General features: G+C 52.8%; 9 protein-coding genes across 9 annotated transcripts; 6 read left to right on the plus strand and 3 right to left on the minus strand.

Annotated features, from left to right (window-relative positions):
• Positions 1-896: 896 nt before the first annotated feature.
• Positions 897-1812, plus strand: J7T54_007701 (Oxidation resistance protein-like protein; the record flags this gene model as incomplete). Its single annotated transcript, XM_051508373.1, has 2 exons — positions 897-1313; positions 1375-1812. The coding sequence occupies 2 exons, from the start codon at positions 897-899 to the stop codon at positions 1810-1812; spliced, it is 855 nt and encodes a 284-aa protein (XP_051360514.1).
• A 270-nt stretch (positions 1813-2082) lies between these two features.
• On the minus strand, positions 2083-3050 carry J7T54_007702 (Retrovirus-related Pol polyprotein from transposon TNT 1-94; the record flags this gene model as incomplete). Its single annotated transcript, XM_051508374.1, has 2 exons — positions 2083-2309; positions 2753-3050. 2 exons carry the CDS (start codon positions 3048-3050, stop codon positions 2083-2085), a joined length of 525 nt encoding a protein of 174 aa, XP_051360515.1.
• A 265-nt stretch (positions 3051-3315) lies between these two features.
• Positions 3316-3909, plus strand: J7T54_007703 (uncharacterized protein; the record flags this gene model as incomplete). The annotated part of the gene is made up of 2 exons (XM_051508375.1): positions 3316-3440; positions 3492-3909. The coding sequence occupies 2 exons, from the start codon at positions 3316-3318 to the stop codon at positions 3907-3909; spliced, it is 543 nt and encodes a 180-aa protein (XP_051360516.1).
• Positions 3910-4638: 729 nt separating this feature from the next.
• Positions 4639-6508, plus strand: J7T54_007704 (pyruvate decarboxylase; the record flags this gene model as incomplete). The annotated part of the gene is made up of 4 exons (XM_051508376.1): positions 4639-4825; positions 4873-5576; positions 5628-6154; positions 6208-6508. The coding sequence occupies 4 exons, from the start codon at positions 4639-4641 to the stop codon at positions 6506-6508; spliced, it is 1719 nt and encodes a 572-aa protein (XP_051360517.1).
• Positions 6509-6867: 359 nt separating this feature from the next.
• J7T54_007705 (tRNA acetyltransferase-like protein) lies at positions 6868-8078 on the plus strand (the record flags this gene model as incomplete). Its single annotated transcript, XM_051508377.1, has 4 exons — positions 6868-6933; positions 6987-7154; positions 7207-7857; positions 7932-8078. The coding sequence occupies 4 exons, from the start codon at positions 6868-6870 to the stop codon at positions 8076-8078; spliced, it is 1032 nt and encodes a 343-aa protein (XP_051360518.1).
• Positions 8079-9791: 1713 nt separating this feature from the next.
• On the plus strand, positions 9792-11264 carry J7T54_007706 (uncharacterized protein; the record flags this gene model as incomplete). The annotated part of the gene is made up of 2 exons (XM_051508379.1): positions 9792-10073; positions 10368-11264. The coding sequence occupies 2 exons, from the start codon at positions 9792-9794 to the stop codon at positions 11262-11264; spliced, it is 1179 nt and encodes a 392-aa protein (XP_051360519.1).
• A 124-nt stretch (positions 11265-11388) lies between these two features.
• Positions 11389-13326, minus strand: J7T54_007707 (uncharacterized protein; the record flags this gene model as incomplete). Its single annotated transcript, XM_051508380.1, has 2 exons — positions 11389-13040; positions 13095-13326. 2 exons carry the CDS (start codon positions 13324-13326, stop codon positions 11389-11391), a joined length of 1884 nt encoding a protein of 627 aa, XP_051360520.1.
• Positions 13327-13809: 483 nt separating this feature from the next.
• J7T54_007708 (Chromosome segregation ATPase) lies at positions 13810-17471 on the plus strand (the record flags this gene model as incomplete). The annotated part of the gene is made up of 4 exons (XM_051508381.1): positions 13810-13899; positions 13954-17232; positions 17284-17384; positions 17438-17471. The coding sequence occupies 4 exons, from the start codon at positions 13810-13812 to the stop codon at positions 17469-17471; spliced, it is 3504 nt and encodes a 1167-aa protein (XP_051360521.1).
• Positions 17472-17750: 279 nt separating this feature from the next.
• Positions 17751-18551, minus strand: J7T54_007709 (Ubiquinone biosynthesis protein-like protein; the record flags this gene model as incomplete). Its single annotated transcript, XM_051508382.1, has 3 exons — positions 17751-17765; positions 17821-18060; positions 18114-18551. 3 exons carry the CDS (start codon positions 18549-18551, stop codon positions 17751-17753), a joined length of 693 nt encoding a protein of 230 aa, XP_051360522.1.
• Positions 18552-18802: the final 251 nt, after the last annotated feature.

The following is an 18802-nucleotide window of genomic DNA, read 5'->3' on the forward strand; positions in this document are numbered from 1 at the left end:
AGAGAAGCAGACCGCGCGATCTCATCGCAGGATAAAGGGAGCGCCGACGAACAATTAAATTGATTTTCAGCGTCGATCTGGCAGACTCTTGAGTGACAGTGACTTGTAGTTGTAGAAGCGTCAGGATGTATGCTTCCTGACTGAACTCGGTCTCACCGGAGTCCGCAGAGCCGATGGACCGAGACCGACATGCTCACTCGTTGAGGCGCGACCTGGCCAGGCGGACGGTCTTCTCAGAAAACACGAGAGTATGGAATTGACATTCTGTTAATCTGAGATTGAAACTACCATCTACGTGGAGAGCGAAGAAAACTAACTACGCCAGGGCGCGACGAATCTTTTGGCTAGCGGTGCGAGACTGCGTCCTCCAAAGTCCGAAAGGCCGAAGTGACACTGGCACGCGGCGCCCGACTAACAGGGACCACAACAGCTGTTAGCAGCGCGGCTCTCGGCGGAGGTTGCCTATCGCGACCGGATTAGGACATGCCATGTTCTGATGGAACAACTCCTACGTCAGCCTCGTCGGCTCTGTCTCATTAACACGATACACCACCTCACCTCGCAATTGACTCTCTCTTTGTTTTGTTATTTTCAGCTCGCAAGCTTCGGGCTGCGGACTGTCCTTTTTTTTCGCCGCAATTGAACCAACCTATTCCTTGAGCCTTAGCATTATTAACTAGCATTACACTGACCCGGTACCTCGGGCTACGCATTCAAAGAACACTTTCGACACTCAATAGGCGCAAAGAAACTCCATGAATACTCCATCCCGAACCGACTCCCCCAGCACACCTCCCTCCTCCGGTGCCCAAACTCCAGCGTCACCTTCCTCCCTGCCCGCAGGCCCTCGCTCCGAGCAGCAAACCGACTCTTCCTCGCAGTCTTACCTATCCAGCATGTGGGGACTGATCCGACGCTTCTCCGCCGAGGATTCGCAGTCCTTTGCGAGCCAGCTCGACAGCATGTTTAATGCACAACCGCAGACAGAGTCTGAGGCGAAAGACGGTATCAACGACGTCTTCCGACCGCCTGTCATGCGCACAGCCAGTCCGTTCCGCCCACCGCCGCTCGACCCTCTGGTCCTGCACGGTTACAAGGAGGGAACGCCTGACACAGCACGGTTGCTTAGTTGTGCGGTCGCGGAGGAGGTCAGAGCCATGCTGCCCGAGAGATTACGCATCGTGGACGATTGGAGTCTGGTGTACAGCCTGGAGCAGGATGGCGCCAGCCTGGCAACGTTGTACCTTAAGTCTCGACGGTACGAGCGCAGCCGCACAGGCTTCGTCCTCGTAGTTAGAGATCAAGAGGGCGCGGTACGTGCTCCATCATTGGATGGTTCTTCACGCAATGACTAACGTAAACGGGGAGCAATAGACATTTGGAGCATACATGAGCGAATACCCACATCCAGCACCAAGCTACTTTGGCAACGGCGAATGCTTCCTCTGGAGAGCGTCCACGCTTGCCTCGCTGCCGCCGCCCCCTTCGGCGGACACGACGAGCCTCACCCGCAACACGACTCTTGCCCCGCCTCCCTCAAGCCCGGATCGGCCGACTGCTTCGCCCACCCCGAGCGAGACCATTCGCTTCAAGGCCTTTCCCTACAGTGGCCTCAACGATTTCTACATCAATTGCGAGCACGGTTTCCTGAGCGTGGGCTCTGGAGGCGGGCACTATGGCCTTTGGCTCGATGATGCCCTAGGGATGGGCCACAGCTCACGATCCGAGACTTTTGGAAATGAGCCTTTGAGTGACGAGGGCGAGAAGTTTGGTGTGCTTGGCGTCGAATTGTGGGCTATTGGACGATCGTAAGCTATTACCTTGGGATTTCGTGCGTCGTTTGGATTTTGCTTGGGATGGCGCATCATTGGGACTTTGGCGTTTTGAAGCGTAAAAAAAAGGCATCTCCCCATCAAAATTGGGAGCTAAAGATGAGTACATGGAGGATGAGACAAAAGGTACAAACAGAGAAGACTGGAGCTCCTTTAGTTTGTTGAGCATAATGATACCCGCACCATACAGCGAATGTTCATCTACAAGCAGAGAATGCGCAGACAGACAGCCCCCCTTTTTTTTTTGTATTCACCGTGTTCGCGAATTCCTGTGATTCTGTATGCTCTCCCAGACGCCCTGGGGAGAGGGCTTCTCAGCGCTGGCATCTGGTTCGAAACCAAAGCTGTCTCTCAAGAATTGCTGCGTCGTCGGCCCAATCGTGACCACGTATGTCCTTGATCTCCTCTCCTCCGTCGGCAGCGCCTGTCCCGTTTGTGGATCTAGGATACCTAACCCCTTGAGCATGCCGTCACAGCCTGTGGGTGAAAAAACAACGACCCATCTCTCTGAGGCATCTTTTGTTTGTTCCAAGATGCCGTTGAAGTCTTCCGGAAAAGTTTTCATCACGCCAGTCCCGTACACAACTTCCTCCGTAACGTTTATCCTCCTATGGCATGGAAGGCTTGGATCCATCAGCGTCTTGGGGATTATGTCCCGCCTCTGCTCTCCCACTGGGAACAATAAAGATGGCAGTGTCTTTCGCCGAGGGTACCATCCTGCGTAATGCTCCAGCATGTAGTGCGCGAGCGCCTCGCCATTGCCAGTGTGCGAGCCAAAAATACGCAGGGGGAGCGGTATCGCCTCTAGAGCACGGGTGGTGGCAGGGCCGACGCTATATATAGGTACTGTTTGTAAACAATCTAGCGATACTTTGGAAGTCAGTATTGATCTTGACAACGGTATCTCAGGACAGCAATACCTGTGCTCTCATTGACAAGCTTGGTGAAAGCTTCAACAGCACGTTGAGATGTGAAGATGATCCCACCGTACTTGGACACAACATCGTCCGAAATCTGCTTGTGGCTTATGAGATTCTCAAAGTTCGCCAGGCCCGTATCCTCGAAGCGATGCTGTAGGACAGGCACGAATCGAGGGTCAAACACTGGATCAGCCGCCGACGAGAAGAGCTCTCGGTATGCATCCGTGGGAATACTCTCGGTCTTCAACAACAAGACTGGGATTACCGTGCTATTGTCCCGTGCATGAGCAGGTACCATCTTGTGCGAGACGAAGTAGGCAGTGGCTGGCCCCTTTTTCAAGCAAGGACCATAGGCAAAGGGAGCATCAAGTCTGAGGGTCAGCCGGCTGTCGGGGTTCGGGGTTCGGAAGACAGCAGCGGTGTCAGCCTTATCGATAAGATATCATCATCACCTTGAATCTTCGGCTCCGAAGTTTTGAGCTTACCAATGCATTCGCGCCGAGGAATTTCACATATGGCAACATCCTTCTTTTAGACACTCGCTGAAGAAATCCGGGGACGATATGGCTCCTGAGGATAAAGACCAGCAAGGTGACGCCAAGGCGACGACCTCGACTGCTGGAGGTTCAGCTGGCGCACCATACACCAGGCTACCGAATGGCACCATCGTAGACAAGGACGGCAAGCCGTAAGGGTCCTCCCTCACCCCAAGTGCTACTCAACTGAACGAAGTGACCAGCTGTCGCCCCTGCAATTCGAAATCGGCGTTCTCCGCCTTCGCCGCTCAAGCCACCAAACAGTCCAAGAAACCCAAAGTCGAGTGCCCACCAGACGTCGAAACCCTGGGCCGCTGCTCGTGGACTCTTCTACACTCCATCGCCGCTACATATCCTGATAAACCGACAACGTCGCAGCAGTCGGACGTCGTGTCGTTCGTCAAGCTCTTCTCGAAGCTGTACCCCTGCTGGGTATGCGCGGAAGATTTCCAAGGGTACATCACCAAGAGCGCGCCCAAGGCGGGGAGTAGAAATGAACTGGGAGACTGGATGTGCAAGGCACACAACGATGTCAATGTCAAGCTGGGCAAGCCGACGTTTGACTGCGGCAAATGGGAGGAGCGTTGGGTGACGGGCCCTAAAGATGGGAGCTGTGACTGACGTGGTGCCAGTGTGGTCGCTAAGCTCAGGTACCACGAACCTGCGTGCTCAGCTTTGTTATTCCATTAGACGGATAAATGCTGTACATTGACCTGTAGACGGCTATTTGGGGAGACACTGATGACTGGACCATATGTATATGGAAGCGTCTGTACCATCATTGTTCTTACTATTAGACCACAATGGCATTGACTCAACTCTGCTCATGCACTTGGCATTCACGATAACGAGAAGTATCATAAGGTATGTTCAGGACCCTCGCGAGACACATGCACATGTGTAGCTGGTACGATTGAAATAGCGCCACTTTAATTTGTGATGATGGGCTCGGCTGTTACGACATACTAGAAATGGGCTCACATGCGGTTTGACCCCTCTTTTCTATTGATTTCACAAGCTTCAATCAACCAGTGAGGTACGAGTCGATAAAGTGAGGCCCAACACGCCGTGGTACCGCGATTACATCACCAATAGCTCAGGGAAGTCATAGCGGCCCACACCAGCTCCGAGCTGCATTGCTTCGTCCGGCATGGACGGGGCACTGCCAGTCTGGAATTTGATGGTATCTTAATCCAGACGTGTGGATGATTTTTTTCCCGTTTAGCAAGCGTTCATCGGAAGCTCTTGCCAAGTCAAGTCGTTGATCAAGTTTCCGTTTAATCGTGTTTATAGTACCCTGCCCGTCACTTTACCTTCTCGCTGGAGCAGTCCTAGGCACACGTACCAACAATGGCTGACATCAGGACGCAAAGTCTCAAGAAGCCTGTGGATGTGGCAGAGTATCTCTTCCATCGACTTCACGAAGCTGGTGTCCGCTCGGTCCATGGTGTACCTGGAGACTATAATCTCGTTGCGCTCGACTACCTCCCAGGATGTGGTCTCAACTGGGTCGGCAGCATTAATGAGCTCAATGCAGGTGAGTCCACTCGAAGAGTCACGGCAGGGCCATTCTCACAATCATAGCGTACGCCGCCGATGGGTATGCCCGCGTTAAGAAAATCTCGGCTCTCATCACGACGTTTGGCGTCGGTGAGCTCTCGGCCATCAACGGTATTGCAGGCGCCTTCTCAGAGATGATTCCAGTCGTCCACATTGTCGGCTGCCCTTCCACCTTGTCCCAGCGAAACGGCATGCTGCTTCACCACACACTGGGCAACGGAGATTTCAACGTCTTTGCCAACATGAACGCGTCAATCTCGGTCAATGTCGCCAAGCTGAATCATCCGTCCGAGGTCGCCGACCAAATTGACCATGCATTGCGAGAGTGCCAGCTCCAGTCAAGGCCAGTGTACATCATGCTGCCTACAGACATGGTACAGGCTAAAATCGAGGGCGCGAGACTCGACAAGCCCATTGACTTGACGGAGCCTTCCAACGAGCCAGAAAAGGAGGACTATGTGGTGGACGTGGTTCTCAAGTATCTCCGTGCGGCCAAGCGACCCATCATCCTTGCCGATGCCTGCGCGATTCGACACCGTGTGCTGAATGAAGTACATGATCTCGTCGAGAAGACGAATCTGCCGGTGTTTGTAACGCCCATGGGCAAGAGCGCCGTCAATGAAACACACCCAAACTATGGAGGTGTGTACGCTGGTGATGGATCGCATCCCGATGTGAAGGAAGCCGTCAGTGCCGCTGATCTGATCATCACCATTGGTGCCTTGAAGGTAAGTAGCTCGGCGCCATTGGCTGCAACTGCGTCCTAACAGCTAGCCCAGAGTGACTTCAACACGTCAGGCTTCACATACCGAACCTCGCAGCTCAATACCATCGACCTCCACAGCGACCATTGCATTGTCAGATATTCTGTGTACCCCAGTGTTCGCATGAGGGGCGTCCTTCGCAAGGTCATCAACCAGGTCTCGGCCAGCGACTTGGCTGTTCACCCAAGCCCAACGGTCTCGACCCAGGTGAACGAGACCGATGATGGGTCACAGACCATCACGCAGGCTTGGCTTTGGCCCCGCGTCGGCCACTTCCTGAAGGCAAAGGACATTGTCGTCACGGAGACGGGCACAGCCAACTTTGGCATCTGGGATACCAAGTTCCCAGAAGGCGTCACAGCCCTCAGTCAGGTTCTTTGGGGCAGCATCGGATGGTCGGTCGGCGCTTGCCAAGGTGCGGCACTGGCTGCCAAAGATTTGGGTGATCGTCGCCGCACGATACTCTTCGTCGGCGATGGGTCGTTCCAATTGACAGCCCAAGAGCTGAGCACGATGATCCGCCAGGGTCTCAAGCCCATCATGTAAGTTTGCTTTTTGGTTTTGGGGCGGGCAGCAGCTAACCACAAATGATCAGATTCGTCATCTGCAACGAAGGCTTCACCATTGAGCGTTTCATCCACGGCATGGAGGCCACCTATAACGACATTTCGCAATGGGACTTTAAGGCTCTGGTCGACGTGTTTGGAGGTAGCAAGACCTCTCGCACGTTCACGGTCAAGACCAAGGACGAGCTCAACAATCTCCTGACCGATGATGCGTTCAATGCGGCCGAATGCCTCCAGTTTGTCGAGTTGTACATGCCGAAAGAAGACGCGCCGCGCGCGCTGGTGATGACTGCTGAAGCAAGCGCGAAAAACAACGCGCAGAGAGAATAGGAGAAAGGAGATGACTCTTTACGATAGCACGTAATAGCCTAGGAAGGATGTATACTAATTAATTGACGAATGGTCAAAGCTGTCAGCAACTGTCGCCCTGGTGTTGTAGAACTCGCGTGCTCCTCAACGGGGAATTTCAATGTGAATGAAGAAGTTCGGTATGCTCGCGTAGGTAACGCAGGCGACCCACAAAAGATATCTCAGGCGGGTTCATGGATTTCCACCTTTTGCATGCAAACTCATGACCTAACCATCATCAGTAGAGCGAGCAACCGCACCGCCCAATTTCTCATCATCCTCTTCGCCAATTACCTCGCCACGTCTACCGCTCGCGCGATTCCTGTTAGCATCTGTCCAGTATGGGCGACAACAAGCGCAAGCAGCCACCGGGTGGCTCCAACGGCTCTGCCCCTAAGAAGAGCAAGGTTCGATGGCATTTTGATGACTGCTCCTAAATTTCTAGCTCATTCTTTCTCAGGGCGGCGTTGGCTCCGGAAAGTGGAAGACACCTCACCAGCAAGCCAAGCTGGCGAAGAACGTGGCCATTGGCAAATCATTAACGGTCGGTGACCGGGGGGTGTGGTTCACATATGCGCGCAACATGAAGTACAAGGCGCAGAGGGAGATTGTCGATCTCTGTGAAGAGGTTCGTCTCACTCTACAAGCTCAAAGTGCAGAAGACTGATGACCGTTGCCAGTACGGCGAGACCATGTATGGCATCAAGCGACAGTCGGAGCCCGATGAGGAGGACGAGGATGCGCACCAGGACATTGAGGCGTCCATAGAGCAAGAGCTCAGCGACCTGAAGCCAGGCAAGCCCAAGACCGGGCAGACCTTTGTGGTGGTGCACGCCGATGTCGAATGCTTAATGTTTGTGCGAATGGCGCAACCGATCGACCCGGTCGAGTTTGTGCGTAAAATATGCCAGGACGCACGCGACTGCAAGGATGTAATGAGCAGGAAGACAAAGTACGTCAACAGGTTGACGCCTATCACGGACATGGCCAAGGCTACGGAAAAGGGCCTTGTGCAGCTGGCGACAACGGTCATGGCGCCGCACTTTGTGTTGAACAACGGCGGCGAGGATCTTAGCGAGGATCCTAGTACCGATGCGGACGCATCAGCCCCAGGAGGTGAGGCCGCCAACGACACGGAACCTACGACAACAAAGGCGGCAGAGCCGTCAGGTGAGGCGTTTCGCCCGACATACGCCATTCGTCCCAGTATGCGAAGCCATCTCACATTGAATCGCGACATTGTCATCAAGAGGGTGGCAGAGCTCCCTGGTTCGAGTCACAAGGTCAATCTCACTGAGCCGGATAAGGTCATATTGATCGATATCTATCAGGTATGTCCACGTGTCGTGTGCGGCTGATTCTGCGGTCGGGCCTCGCGCGGAGTCTTTCCGACTAACTTTGACAGATGTTCTGCGGCATGTCGGTCGTTGATGGCGTGGAGTGGGAGAGTCTCAAGCGCTACAACGTGAACGAGCTATATCGCATGGGAGCCGAGAAGAAGACGCCCGGCGCTGATCTCCAAGCGAAGGAAGAGACCACAGCGTCGACGTAGGCTTCGGACCGGCGATGCCTGCAGTATTCAATATGTTCTTCTTCACAGCAGAAATAACACGAGAGCTGTAGAAGTAAATCTATTCTCGATATACAAACATTACCAGACAGCAAGGCGTTGCGTGCAGGTGGAATGTGTAGGACTATGAAGTAGGAGTGGATTCAGGCGGCAGTTATACCCACGAAGGCATGAAAGTATCCATGTTTGTGCAGTCTATTCTTACAGGGACAACACACTATAAGTACTGGCGAGACTGTATGAACTTGAGTCTGTGAGAGCGACATTTTCTTACAATGCGAGTACGAAGAAATAATGAAACATCGGCATAACATTCTGGTCTAGTCTTCGCTGAAAATCGCAAGCACGCCGCCTCCTGGCACCTTCCCCATTCATTAATTGCTAGGCAGCCGTGGCCGATCCAGCTCGCTAAACAAGCCAATCACGAGCGGCCCGACTCGCTTATTTCTGCAAATGACTGGAACTAAAACGCAACGTCTTCAGTCACAAACAATAACCTCATCCTCAGTTGCCAGCGCTCAACCTCATCATAACGCCTCCCGGACGTTGACCGAAAAATTCTTGACCTCGATCGTTCGATATGCAGTATTAATCTTCCTCATAGCTTCTTTCAAATAGTTTGACGGAAGAGTTCCGCACTTTGTTGGACCGCGATAGGTTGACAGTAGGATCGTGCTCGATCTTCGCCATTGCCGCTCCAAGCTCCACGAGCACAAAGGCACATGGGCCGACCGTTTTGACGATTGGGAAAGCGGAGCTGCTACCTTTACGCAATGAGTCGAGCCCGGCTCGGGCTACATTGAACACACAACGGAGCTTATACCCTCTTGATCGACGGCTCTTGTGCACGCCGCCAGCCACGATGTCACAGCTCTCGACCTTGACGAGTACCAAAGCACAGTAGTTTTGCATCTGCCCAGCGTCATGACTAATTTTAGCAGACTGATTCAGTAGCGTATGTGAATCTAGAGCCTTTGCTTGTGCGCTTCGCGAAACTAAGGCTGCTCTCCCGTGTCTGGGGTCGAGAGTCTCGCTTGGCTGGCTCGCTTCTGGTCGCTTGAAAACTCTAGTCGCCTTGAACGTCTCCCACCTTAGCGTCACCATGGGTTCTCGGGCATCATGCGTCTCGCTACTAGGCGCCATCTACTTGTCCACGCAGAGTCGCTGCACAAAGTACCCTGGTTTCTCACCGTTGTTGCCATATCTTCCTTCCGGCCCCTGACCGCTTCGGCATCTAATTACATGCCAAGCTATCAACTTATCATATCAAAGAGGAGGCCAGCAAGTCAGTAGCTGGCCAACCAACTTCGACATTCACATCATCCTTCAACAGTCTTCCGTTTCAAAGTCGTATTCTCTCTCCTTTTGTCCGCATGAGCTCCCAACGTACGCGAACCACACTGAGTACTATTACCGAGCACTGCCCGTGGGGCTAGCGACTTTCATATGCCAACTGCAACAGCCAGTGCTCACCAGCTCTGCGTAGCTTGCTCGTGTGCGAATGTGTCACGGTCCCAGGATTCGAGACACCAAGGCAACAGAGCGGCATCGTCAATCAAGTCACATGGATCTCGTCGTAAAGGACTTCACTTCCACTCCGCCCGCTCGGAGAAACTTCTTACGGCGTCTCTTCGCCCAGATCATCGCCACCGGAGGAGCTCAGCCTTTCACATTAGTATCGCCAACACAAAACCCATGATCGTTCTCGCGGAGATGTCGTCTCCGAGCGCCGCCATGTCTCTCCAGGCGGACGACTGTGCACTAATGTACGATACGGATGACGACCTATTATCGATCTCAGATACAGATTCGTCCGATGCTTGTCAACAGCACGCGCAAAAGTCCGAATATCTTCGCTTCTATGACCCCGATGACAGCATGCAGGCAGTCAAGGATCACATCCGTCTTCGTTTCCCCTCGCTGTCTGTTGTCGATGTGGAATCCACGGCTTCTACAGACGCGCAGATGCTACGTAGTGTCCGTCTTGTCGATGGCAGGCGGCTCCTGATTCATCTGCCATCCTGGTACCGGAGGCCGCTGCAACATGAGCTGGGCTCTATCACGCAAGAGCTCCTAAACATCTGCTGGCTGCAGTCTTTACCAATGTATCGAAGCAAAACCCAGGATAGGGGCCAAGCCGCCCTGGTCTCCTCTCGTCCTTGGCCTCCCACCGAAGCCACTAACTTCAAGAAAGACGTTACGAACACGAACCACCTCACAAATTTCTTTCCGAAAATCTTACATCATGAATACTCAACCCGTGCAACACAGAGAGGCATGGATTTCGAGATCATGTTGAGCGAGCCGCCACTGGGGACAAGCATTCTGGAGTTGGAAGAAGCGCTAAGTCAGAGCGAGCGAATGTCTTGCGACTGGCAGACTGGGCAGCTGTTCCGTCGGATTGCCTCGAACATCTCACCGACTGGCTACTTCGGCCCGACAGCGCATGTTCTGGCGGAGCATACGAGCATGCCCTGGCTTTCTGACAGTGTGGGAGGGACCTACTTGAGGTCGGATATAGGATATCCATCATGGTCCCAGGCCTTTGGAGAACTCTTCTACACGGCGTTGGAGGAAGCAGGAAAGTCTCGAATCACACTACCGTCTTACAAGCTACATGTCGCCTTTGAGCGTTTTCGCCCTGTGTTCGACGTTGTCAAACGACCGAGCTTAGTGGCAGTGGACGGGTGCGAAGACAGCCACGTCTTGGTTTTACGACGTAAAGAAAGCAAAAGATACGCAAGCTCGAGACCTAGCGTTTCCGATGCCTCTGAGGATGAGAGCGCAGATGACGCGTTTAGAAACATCGGGAACCTCTCGACGGATGTCAAAGTGACTGGTTTAAAGAACTGGGGGCATTTCGTCTTTGGCGATCCTTTATTTGCAACCTGCTTCCTCAACACGGCATCAGAGGACCTGACCAAGGGAATGAACACAGCATTCAGTGCCGATGACCCCCTGGGTGACGCAGACCTTGTGGAGGACCCGCAGGGTGCACACATTCGCCTGCTGTTCTACGACATTGTGCACACGATGCGTGGAATTGCGAGGCAGCACAAGGGCGTCAGGACTCCGGACAGTGCGCAAAAGGAGGATATGTGGTGGGCAAGGCTCAGAAAGGCCTTGGCAAAGCTTGATGTTATGACAGCGCAGGAAGAAAAGGGGTAGTTGGCATATATGCAACAAACGTCGAATCAGCATCACGATGGCGAGAATACGCTACAGGTAAACACGGAAAGAACATAGTTACGTATATAGAATACCGTTGAACACGACCGGAACACATTCCATGCTATGCAGCACCATCTCTCGTATTATTTGTGGTAGGTCTCTCGTCGTCCTCTCCGTCATCTTCGTCCCGTGGCAGGTTGATTCCCATCATGCCGAGGAGGTTACCCGTAGGTCCAGCCATGCCTCCTTGACTTTTGAAGCTCTCGAGGATGTTCTTTGCTAGGTTGTAGTCGACATCGACTTCATCCTCGCTGTCCTCCTGAGCATCGACTGCTTCCCCTTGCCCTCGGCCTTCCGTAATGTTTGACCGCTTCGTGGGAGGATCTAGGTGGAGGGCACCATGACCCTGCAGTTCAGCCTCCAACTGACTTGTGATCTTCCTAATATCCTCAATATCGTCATCTTCATCTCCTACTTCCTCTTCTTCTTTAGCTCCAGTATTCGCCGTCTCTACTGCCCGCGGCGAAGCTGGGTCTTGGGTGTCGACATGTTTCCGTGTGGTTGTACCTGAGATCGGCGGGAATCCCATCATCTCCCGCATCAATCTCGAGAATTCCTCTTCGTCAAAGCTGACCTCCTTATCCTCTTCATCACTGTCTTCATCCTCTGATGCCAATTCGTCGTCGTCGTCGTCATAATCCATTTCGTCCATTTCCGCCCCATCGGGTCCAGCGGTTTCGTCATTCAAGAAAGCCTCAAAGCGAGAAACAATCTTGCGCAGATTATCCTTTGCGTTGGGATCACCGAACCCTTTGTCATCATTCTGGGTATCTTTTTGATGTGTTCGACCGCTGAGCTCACACTCGAAATCTTCATAGTTGATGTCGAGCCACGTCTCCTGGTCGTTTCTCGTTGTTTCCGGCCAGGCCTCTATATCTTTGTCGGAAGGCAGGATCCCGTCTCCATCCTCTTTCAGGTCCTCAATTAGAATCGCTAGCGCACGCACAACACGGCTCTTGCTTGTCTCTGCTTTGGCTGCAAGGATCTCGTAGCCGCAGGTCAACTTCATCCCTTTTTCTAACCTTCTTGTCCTTTCATCCGTGGCAACTGTCTCCACTCCTTCGCCTAAGTTGGGGAGTAGATGTCGCCACCTTGGAGGTGTTTCGAAGCGTTGGGATCGAAGTTGGGCGTATAGGACCTTGCTAAACCGGACACTGACAGTAACTAGGTCCTCGGGTGGGAACGTAAGTGTTGACGTCGACGAAAGGATGGGTTTCAAGTTGATATCGTCCCGGAGATAGAACGCTTCGACGGCCGGGGCAACAGATCTCGGTGAGCTGTGCACAATGTAGGCTAGACGTCGCGGTACGGTGACCAGCGAGTGGTGCAACGAGTCCTGAATCTGACCAGGGTATTTCTCCAATCGATAGAAAGCCTCGGCCTCGACGAATGTCGAATGGATAAATTCAGATGATCTGTCTTTGATGAATCTCACGGCGTCGTTTAAGGTCAACTTCTGCTTCGAGTCATCTCTGCAGGGGATGAGGAGGAGCTTCTCGTCGTGGAGCCACACACGATTTTGGTCATTCTCTGGGCTCAGCCATTTGGGCAACACGTTTGCCGCTTCAACCAGGAGAAACTCGCCGTCCGTGTCGAAGATTCGCACCCAGAGGTCGGGGTTTGCGGCGGTGAGTCGCCTGAGTAGATAAACGACCAACCACTCATCCTCCACGGCGTCGCCATACTGTACCTGACCTTCGAGGTAAATGAGCCCTATAATCATCAGCTTCAGCGTGATTCATATTCTTTGCTTGAAAGGGCTCGTACCATTCTCATTTATGAGTTCCAAGTTGAACTGATCCCGTTGCCAAATGTAATCTGTCGCCAGGTCTTGACACAAACTCAGTGCTTCTTTGCGTAAAGCCTCGAGTTTTACCAGAGTAGATCGGGCGTCAGCACTGGCATCAATCATGAAGATCAGGTACTGAACTGTGTCTTCAGGCAACTCCCTCTCGAACCCGGAATGACCAGCGGTCTCATCATGGGGGAAATTCTCCATCTTGTCCTATCTCGAAAAGAGAAGGTGCATCGACGCTGCGTTGAGGGTCAAACTTGAAGATGTCCCTGCCAGAACCAAGCGTCAACTCGGAAAATGGTCGACGTCTTTTCTTAACTAAAGCAGCAATGGTAAAAAAAGACTTAGGCCCGTGATTCTAGTCGACGCAAGTTCTCGTCCGATTGTTGAGCTTCCCATGCGCAAGTTAGAGCCCAAAATGCTCACCCTATAGACAGCACCCTCCTGCCGTCAAAAACGACACGGTCACGCTTGTCCCACCACAGTTAATTGCCCCGACGCGCTCGTCGCGTCTCTTCAGTCCTGCGCAGACACGTCCGCCAAAGACCACCTTTGAGTCCTTGCCCAACGTCACAGTAATGGCGATGCCAGGAAGCTCATAAAGGCGTTTTTGTCAAACCAAAGATGCCCTCGTCTTTGCCATTACACAGCTCTCCGTACCCCTCCGAATCCAACGCTTAGTACAACATGGCACCCCGGAAGCGCACGTACGATGACGGCGGCGATACAAGTGAGGAGGTTGTCAAAGCTACTTCGGCCTTGCGCCCGGAGTCTTCTGTAAGTTGTCGTTATTCCGACTCCATTCTGGTCGTTGTCTGACGCCCTGCACAGCGGAAAAAGGCACGAGTATCCATCAACGTTCAAGACAAGGACCAAGGACCAGTTGATGACGAGAGTCTGGCCTCTGAAGACGGGGAGGAAGATGAAGAGCTATCAAATGCGCCCCAGTCCCCACCACAGACCCAATACGAGTTCGAACGCGATGCCGGCTTCCACCACCTAGACAACATCGAGTACGACGACTTCCGAGCAACCCAGGCCATCAGAAGGCAAAGGGAGAAACAAGTTGGCCAAAATGCGGCAGCCGAGTCCGGCATTATTGAATCTGTTACATGTATCAACTTCATGTGCCACACCCGACTTCACGTTGAGCTCGGCCCATTGATCAACTTCGTTGTTGGCGAAAATGGCAGCGGCAAAAGTGCCGTGCTGACAGCTATCACGCTTTGCCTGGGTGGCAAGGCCAGTGATACAAATCGTGGAGGTAGCTTGCGTTCTTTCGTCCGAGCAGGGCAGGAGCATGGCCAACTCATCGTCAGGATAAAAAATGCTGGAACAGACTCGTACCAGCCTGACCTCTACGGCGACACAATCACAATCGAGCGATACTTTTCCAAATCCGGGACCAGTGGCTTCAAAATCAAATCAGCGGCGGAGAAGGTGATCTCGACAAAGAAGCAGGAAGTGGACGAAATCTCAGAATGGTATGCACTACAAATCAGCAATCCTCTGACAGTCCTCTCCCAGGACAATGCTCGGCAATTCCTCAACTCTGCAAGCCCTGCACAGAAGTACAAGTATTTCATCTCCGGCGTGCAGCTCGAGCAATTGGACAATGATTACAAGATGTCAAGAGACACGCTAGATCGAACGGAACAGCTCAGCGATGAGCTCAAGGACAGAATCGCCGTTTTGAAGAAGGATATGGACGAAGCTCTAAGGCAAGCCGAGCTAGCCAAACAGAACGGCGATCTGCGCGCCAAGGCACGATTCCTTCGAAGTCAACTTGCTTGGGTTCAGGTGCTGGAGCAGGAGAACATACTCAAGCAAAAGATTGAGATTCTAGCTGAACGCGAGCAGCGAGTGCTTGAAACTGAGCAAGCACGTGATGCGAATTCTCAAAACCTTGAGGACTTGGACCAGCAGATTGCCAGGGCGGAGCAGGTCAGAGAAGAAGTTGTGGCAGAGGGGGCCACCTTCTCGCAAAAGGTTGCAGCGGCAGAGGAAATCCTCGAAAAAGCTAAGAAGGAGCTAGCTGATATACATCAAGAGGAAAGAGCAGCGCACACCCGCCTAAAGAACGCAGGGCAGAACGTAACCAAAACGAAAGACCTCATCCAACAAGAGGAGGAGCGTCTCAGCGAATCTACGGGCCCCGAGAGGGCGCAAAAAGACTCGGAACTCAACAATGCGAAGACAAGAGAGGAGGATATGCGCAAACAACAATCGCTGGCAAATGCACGTGTGCCCGCCCTGAAAGAAGCTGTCAACGTCACGGAGCGCACATTTCAAGAGGCAGACAAGCTTTATAACGCCAAGAAAAAAGAAACTCTTGAAGCCAAAGCTCATCTCAAGGCCCTCAGGGAAAATTCCGGTGGTGCAATGGATGGCTACTCCGACGCGATGAAAAGAATCGTCGATGCAATCCACAAAGATGGCACGTTCGCTCACAAGCCGGTTGGGCCCCTGGGCTCACTCATACGACTAAAGCAGCCAGAGTGGTCAAAGATTTTGGAGAAGACATTAGGCGATACTCTGAACGGCTTTGTTGTGCGAAGCAAGGGTGACCAAACCAAGCTAAGCAAACTCATCGGCCGTTACACCGATAAGTCACCCCCTATTTTCATATCGAATCAAGGTCATCTGGACACTGCAACCAACGAGCCCGACGAGGATTTCGACACAATTCTACGCATCATGGAGTTCGATGATGATACGGTCCGGACCCAGTTGATCATGAACGCGTCAGTAGAGAAAATCATCTTGGTGAAGGACCGTGTTCGTGCCCAACAAGTCATGTTCAACCAGGCTCCCCCGCGCAACGTAGGCGCATGCATTTGTTTGCACGATGGCGCCAACAAACGAAATCATGGTCTTCGATTAACGAATCGCGGAGGCAACAAGAGCACAAGTCCAATCAGCCCACCTGAGAACAGACCCGGACCCATAGTCAGCGGCCAGCCACGCATGCGCACAGATATAAAACGCCAAGTCGCTCTACAGCAGGAGACAATAGACCAGTTGGGCCATGATCTGATCGCTATGACTCACAGCCAGAAAGGTGCGAAGAAAGCACTAGAAAATGCGAGGAACGAGGAAACAGACAACAGTCAGGCGATTCAGAGCTTGGCACGAGAGATCCGCCAAGCACAGGCTGACATTCAGCGCATAGAAGAGGAGTTGGACCAATTCGAGGGCGCTGACGATCGACTGGAGACCCTCAGGGCCACTCTTCGAGAGCACAATGAGGAAGCTGAGCAGGTCGGCATGCAATACGGCAATATGAGACTTCAAAAGGAAACTCTGTCCGGCAAAGTTCAGGAGGAAAAGAAGAAAGTTGAAGCGTTGAAGGAAGAAGGCAAAGACTTCCAAGCTCGCGTCAACAAAGCAGAAGGCAAGGTTCGCGGCCTGAATGATGCCCGAAAGGTAGCTGTTTCATCGAAGAACGCTGCCTACGACCAGGCTGCCATGGCAGTACAGGAACGTGACCGGGCCGAGGTCAAGCGTCAACAATATGTCAATCAGGTTGCTGAATACACAGAGGAGGCCGAGAAGGTGTGCCAGGAGCGGCCTCCTATACCTGATGGCGAAACCCGTCAAAATTTGGAGAAGCGTTTCAAGAAGATCAAGGAACAGCTTGCCGCTCGAGAGAAGCGTTTTGGAGGTTCTGACGAGGAGCTTTTTGCGCGTCGCGATGAGGCTGTGAAGCGATATGAGGATATCAAGACCCAGACTCAAGATGTGGAGGAGACCATTGTCTCTTTGAAGAGAGCCATGGGCCGACGTCTTGAAATCTGGCGACAATTCCAACGGCAAATCAGTGCGCGTGTACGCAATCAGTTCACCATTGTGCTCAGTGAACGCGGGTTCCGTGGCGGCATCGAACTCGATCACAAAAATCGGAGAATACACCTCAGGGTCGAGCCCGATGAAACGCGCAAAAGCGATGCTGGGCGCAACACAAAGACATTGTCCGGAGGTGAAAAGTCGTTCACGTCCATATGTATGCTTCTTGCCATATGGGAGGCCGTTTCATCACCCATTCGATGCCTGGACGAGTTTGATGTTTTCATGGACAATGTCAACCGGGCGATGAGCACTAACTTACTGGTAAGTCTTGACGTGTTGACGGCTGAATGTATCATCGGCTAAACTGCTCAGTGTGACGCTGCCCGCCGGTCAGTGTCCCGTCAGTACATACTCATTACACCTAATGCTATTGAGGGTCGCGCAAGGATGGATAAGGATGTCAACATTATCCGGTGAGTGTTGCGCTGTTGCAACTGCTGTGAATATGTTTGCTAACGTCTTCTAGGCTGACGGACCCTCGTCAACAGAGGCTGATCTAGGGGGTTCCACGCCATGTTGCAGGATGAGCTGGTGCGGCGCATTGTATGGCGTTACGGGTGTCGCAGGTGGGCTGCCTTGGGAGTGCAGTTTCGCGACTTCTTTCCGTACTCTGTGGTGTTCAAGTCGTTGGTGCACGGTTGTTTTGTAGCATTTCAGGGGTCGCGACAGGTACCCTATGTTCCGTTCATATGCATGTTGCTATTACACAAATACAAGATTTCTACATGATGTACAGAGTCTCTCGCGAGACAACCATTATATCCTCGCGCCCTTGCTTCTCAATACGTTGATTCCTGCGCTCGCTGTAAAGCCAACCCACTGCCCAATCGCTCCAAGTGTGCCGCTTACAGACTGGACCCCGCCAAGTCTTCGTTTGAGGAACTTGTTGGTCTCAACATAGTCGGGGGAGTGGTCGTTCGTCATGAACAGCTCGGTGGAGCTGTAGATCATGGATAGAGTCGCGCGTTTGGTGTACCAGGACGGATCGACCGCGGTGTCGCCAGCTAGATACCAAATCTCGTCCGATAGCATGGCAAGCTCTTTGAGGGAGGCCGAGGCGTGGCTAGGTTGTGCCATCACAGCAAGAGCCTAGGTAGTTCAAAGTCAGCAAGACTCCTATAGTCCGATCCGGGGCTTCTTACCTCTTGCCACTGGTGAATGACTTCTCGATTAGCCATGAGCCGTTCCCACGTCAGAGCTGTAACCTTGGCCCCTACGCCAATCGGCGCATCTTCTCCTTGGAATATATCGCTGCTCTTTGCTGCCAGCGCCAATCTTTGTGTGTAGAGGTGGTGGCGGATCAAGCTGTATGCACCGTCAGGCAGAGCACTTGGACTGATGTCGAGAAGGCCGGCGTCGCGTGCGCCGAAGGACAGTGCGCGGTGAGTGAAGCCATGCTCAGGCACATGCTTGTATGCTGCAGAGAGAATCGACGTCTCTGTTGCTCCGAAGGGCCCAGTCGGAGGCGGGTGATCGTATGAATGGAAGACGCGACGAGAATGGATGTGCTGATTGTAGGCCAGAGGGCGGGTGGTCCGAAAGCAGCGCTTTGCTGTACGCGTGGGTAGGGCTGTGGCCATGGTGGCTGTTTACGCAGTGGTAATGGCTGCTTATTGAGAAATTAGGCTTAGCAGCCTAATTCACGTCTTGAGCTTTGAGGTGGCTTGACGATGATGCAGGCCAATTGATACCTACCGTCATCTACTAGAACTTCACTAGATTCGACGGCTTTATTCCGCCCTCATCCCACCTTTCGCGTTGTCTGGGCACTTGGGGGTCTCCCTACCCTACATCGCTTCGTTGGTCATGTTTGTACAAATCCTGTTCTATG

Source organism: Emericellopsis cladophorae (genome assembly GCF_022114955.1).
Source record: "Emericellopsis cladophorae strain MUM 19.33 chromosome Unknown NODE_43_length_196915_cov_126_952037, whole genome shotgun sequence".
In the NCBI taxonomy this organism is placed as follows: Eukaryota; Fungi; Ascomycota; class Sordariomycetes; order Hypocreales; family Bionectriaceae; genus Emericellopsis; species Emericellopsis cladophorae.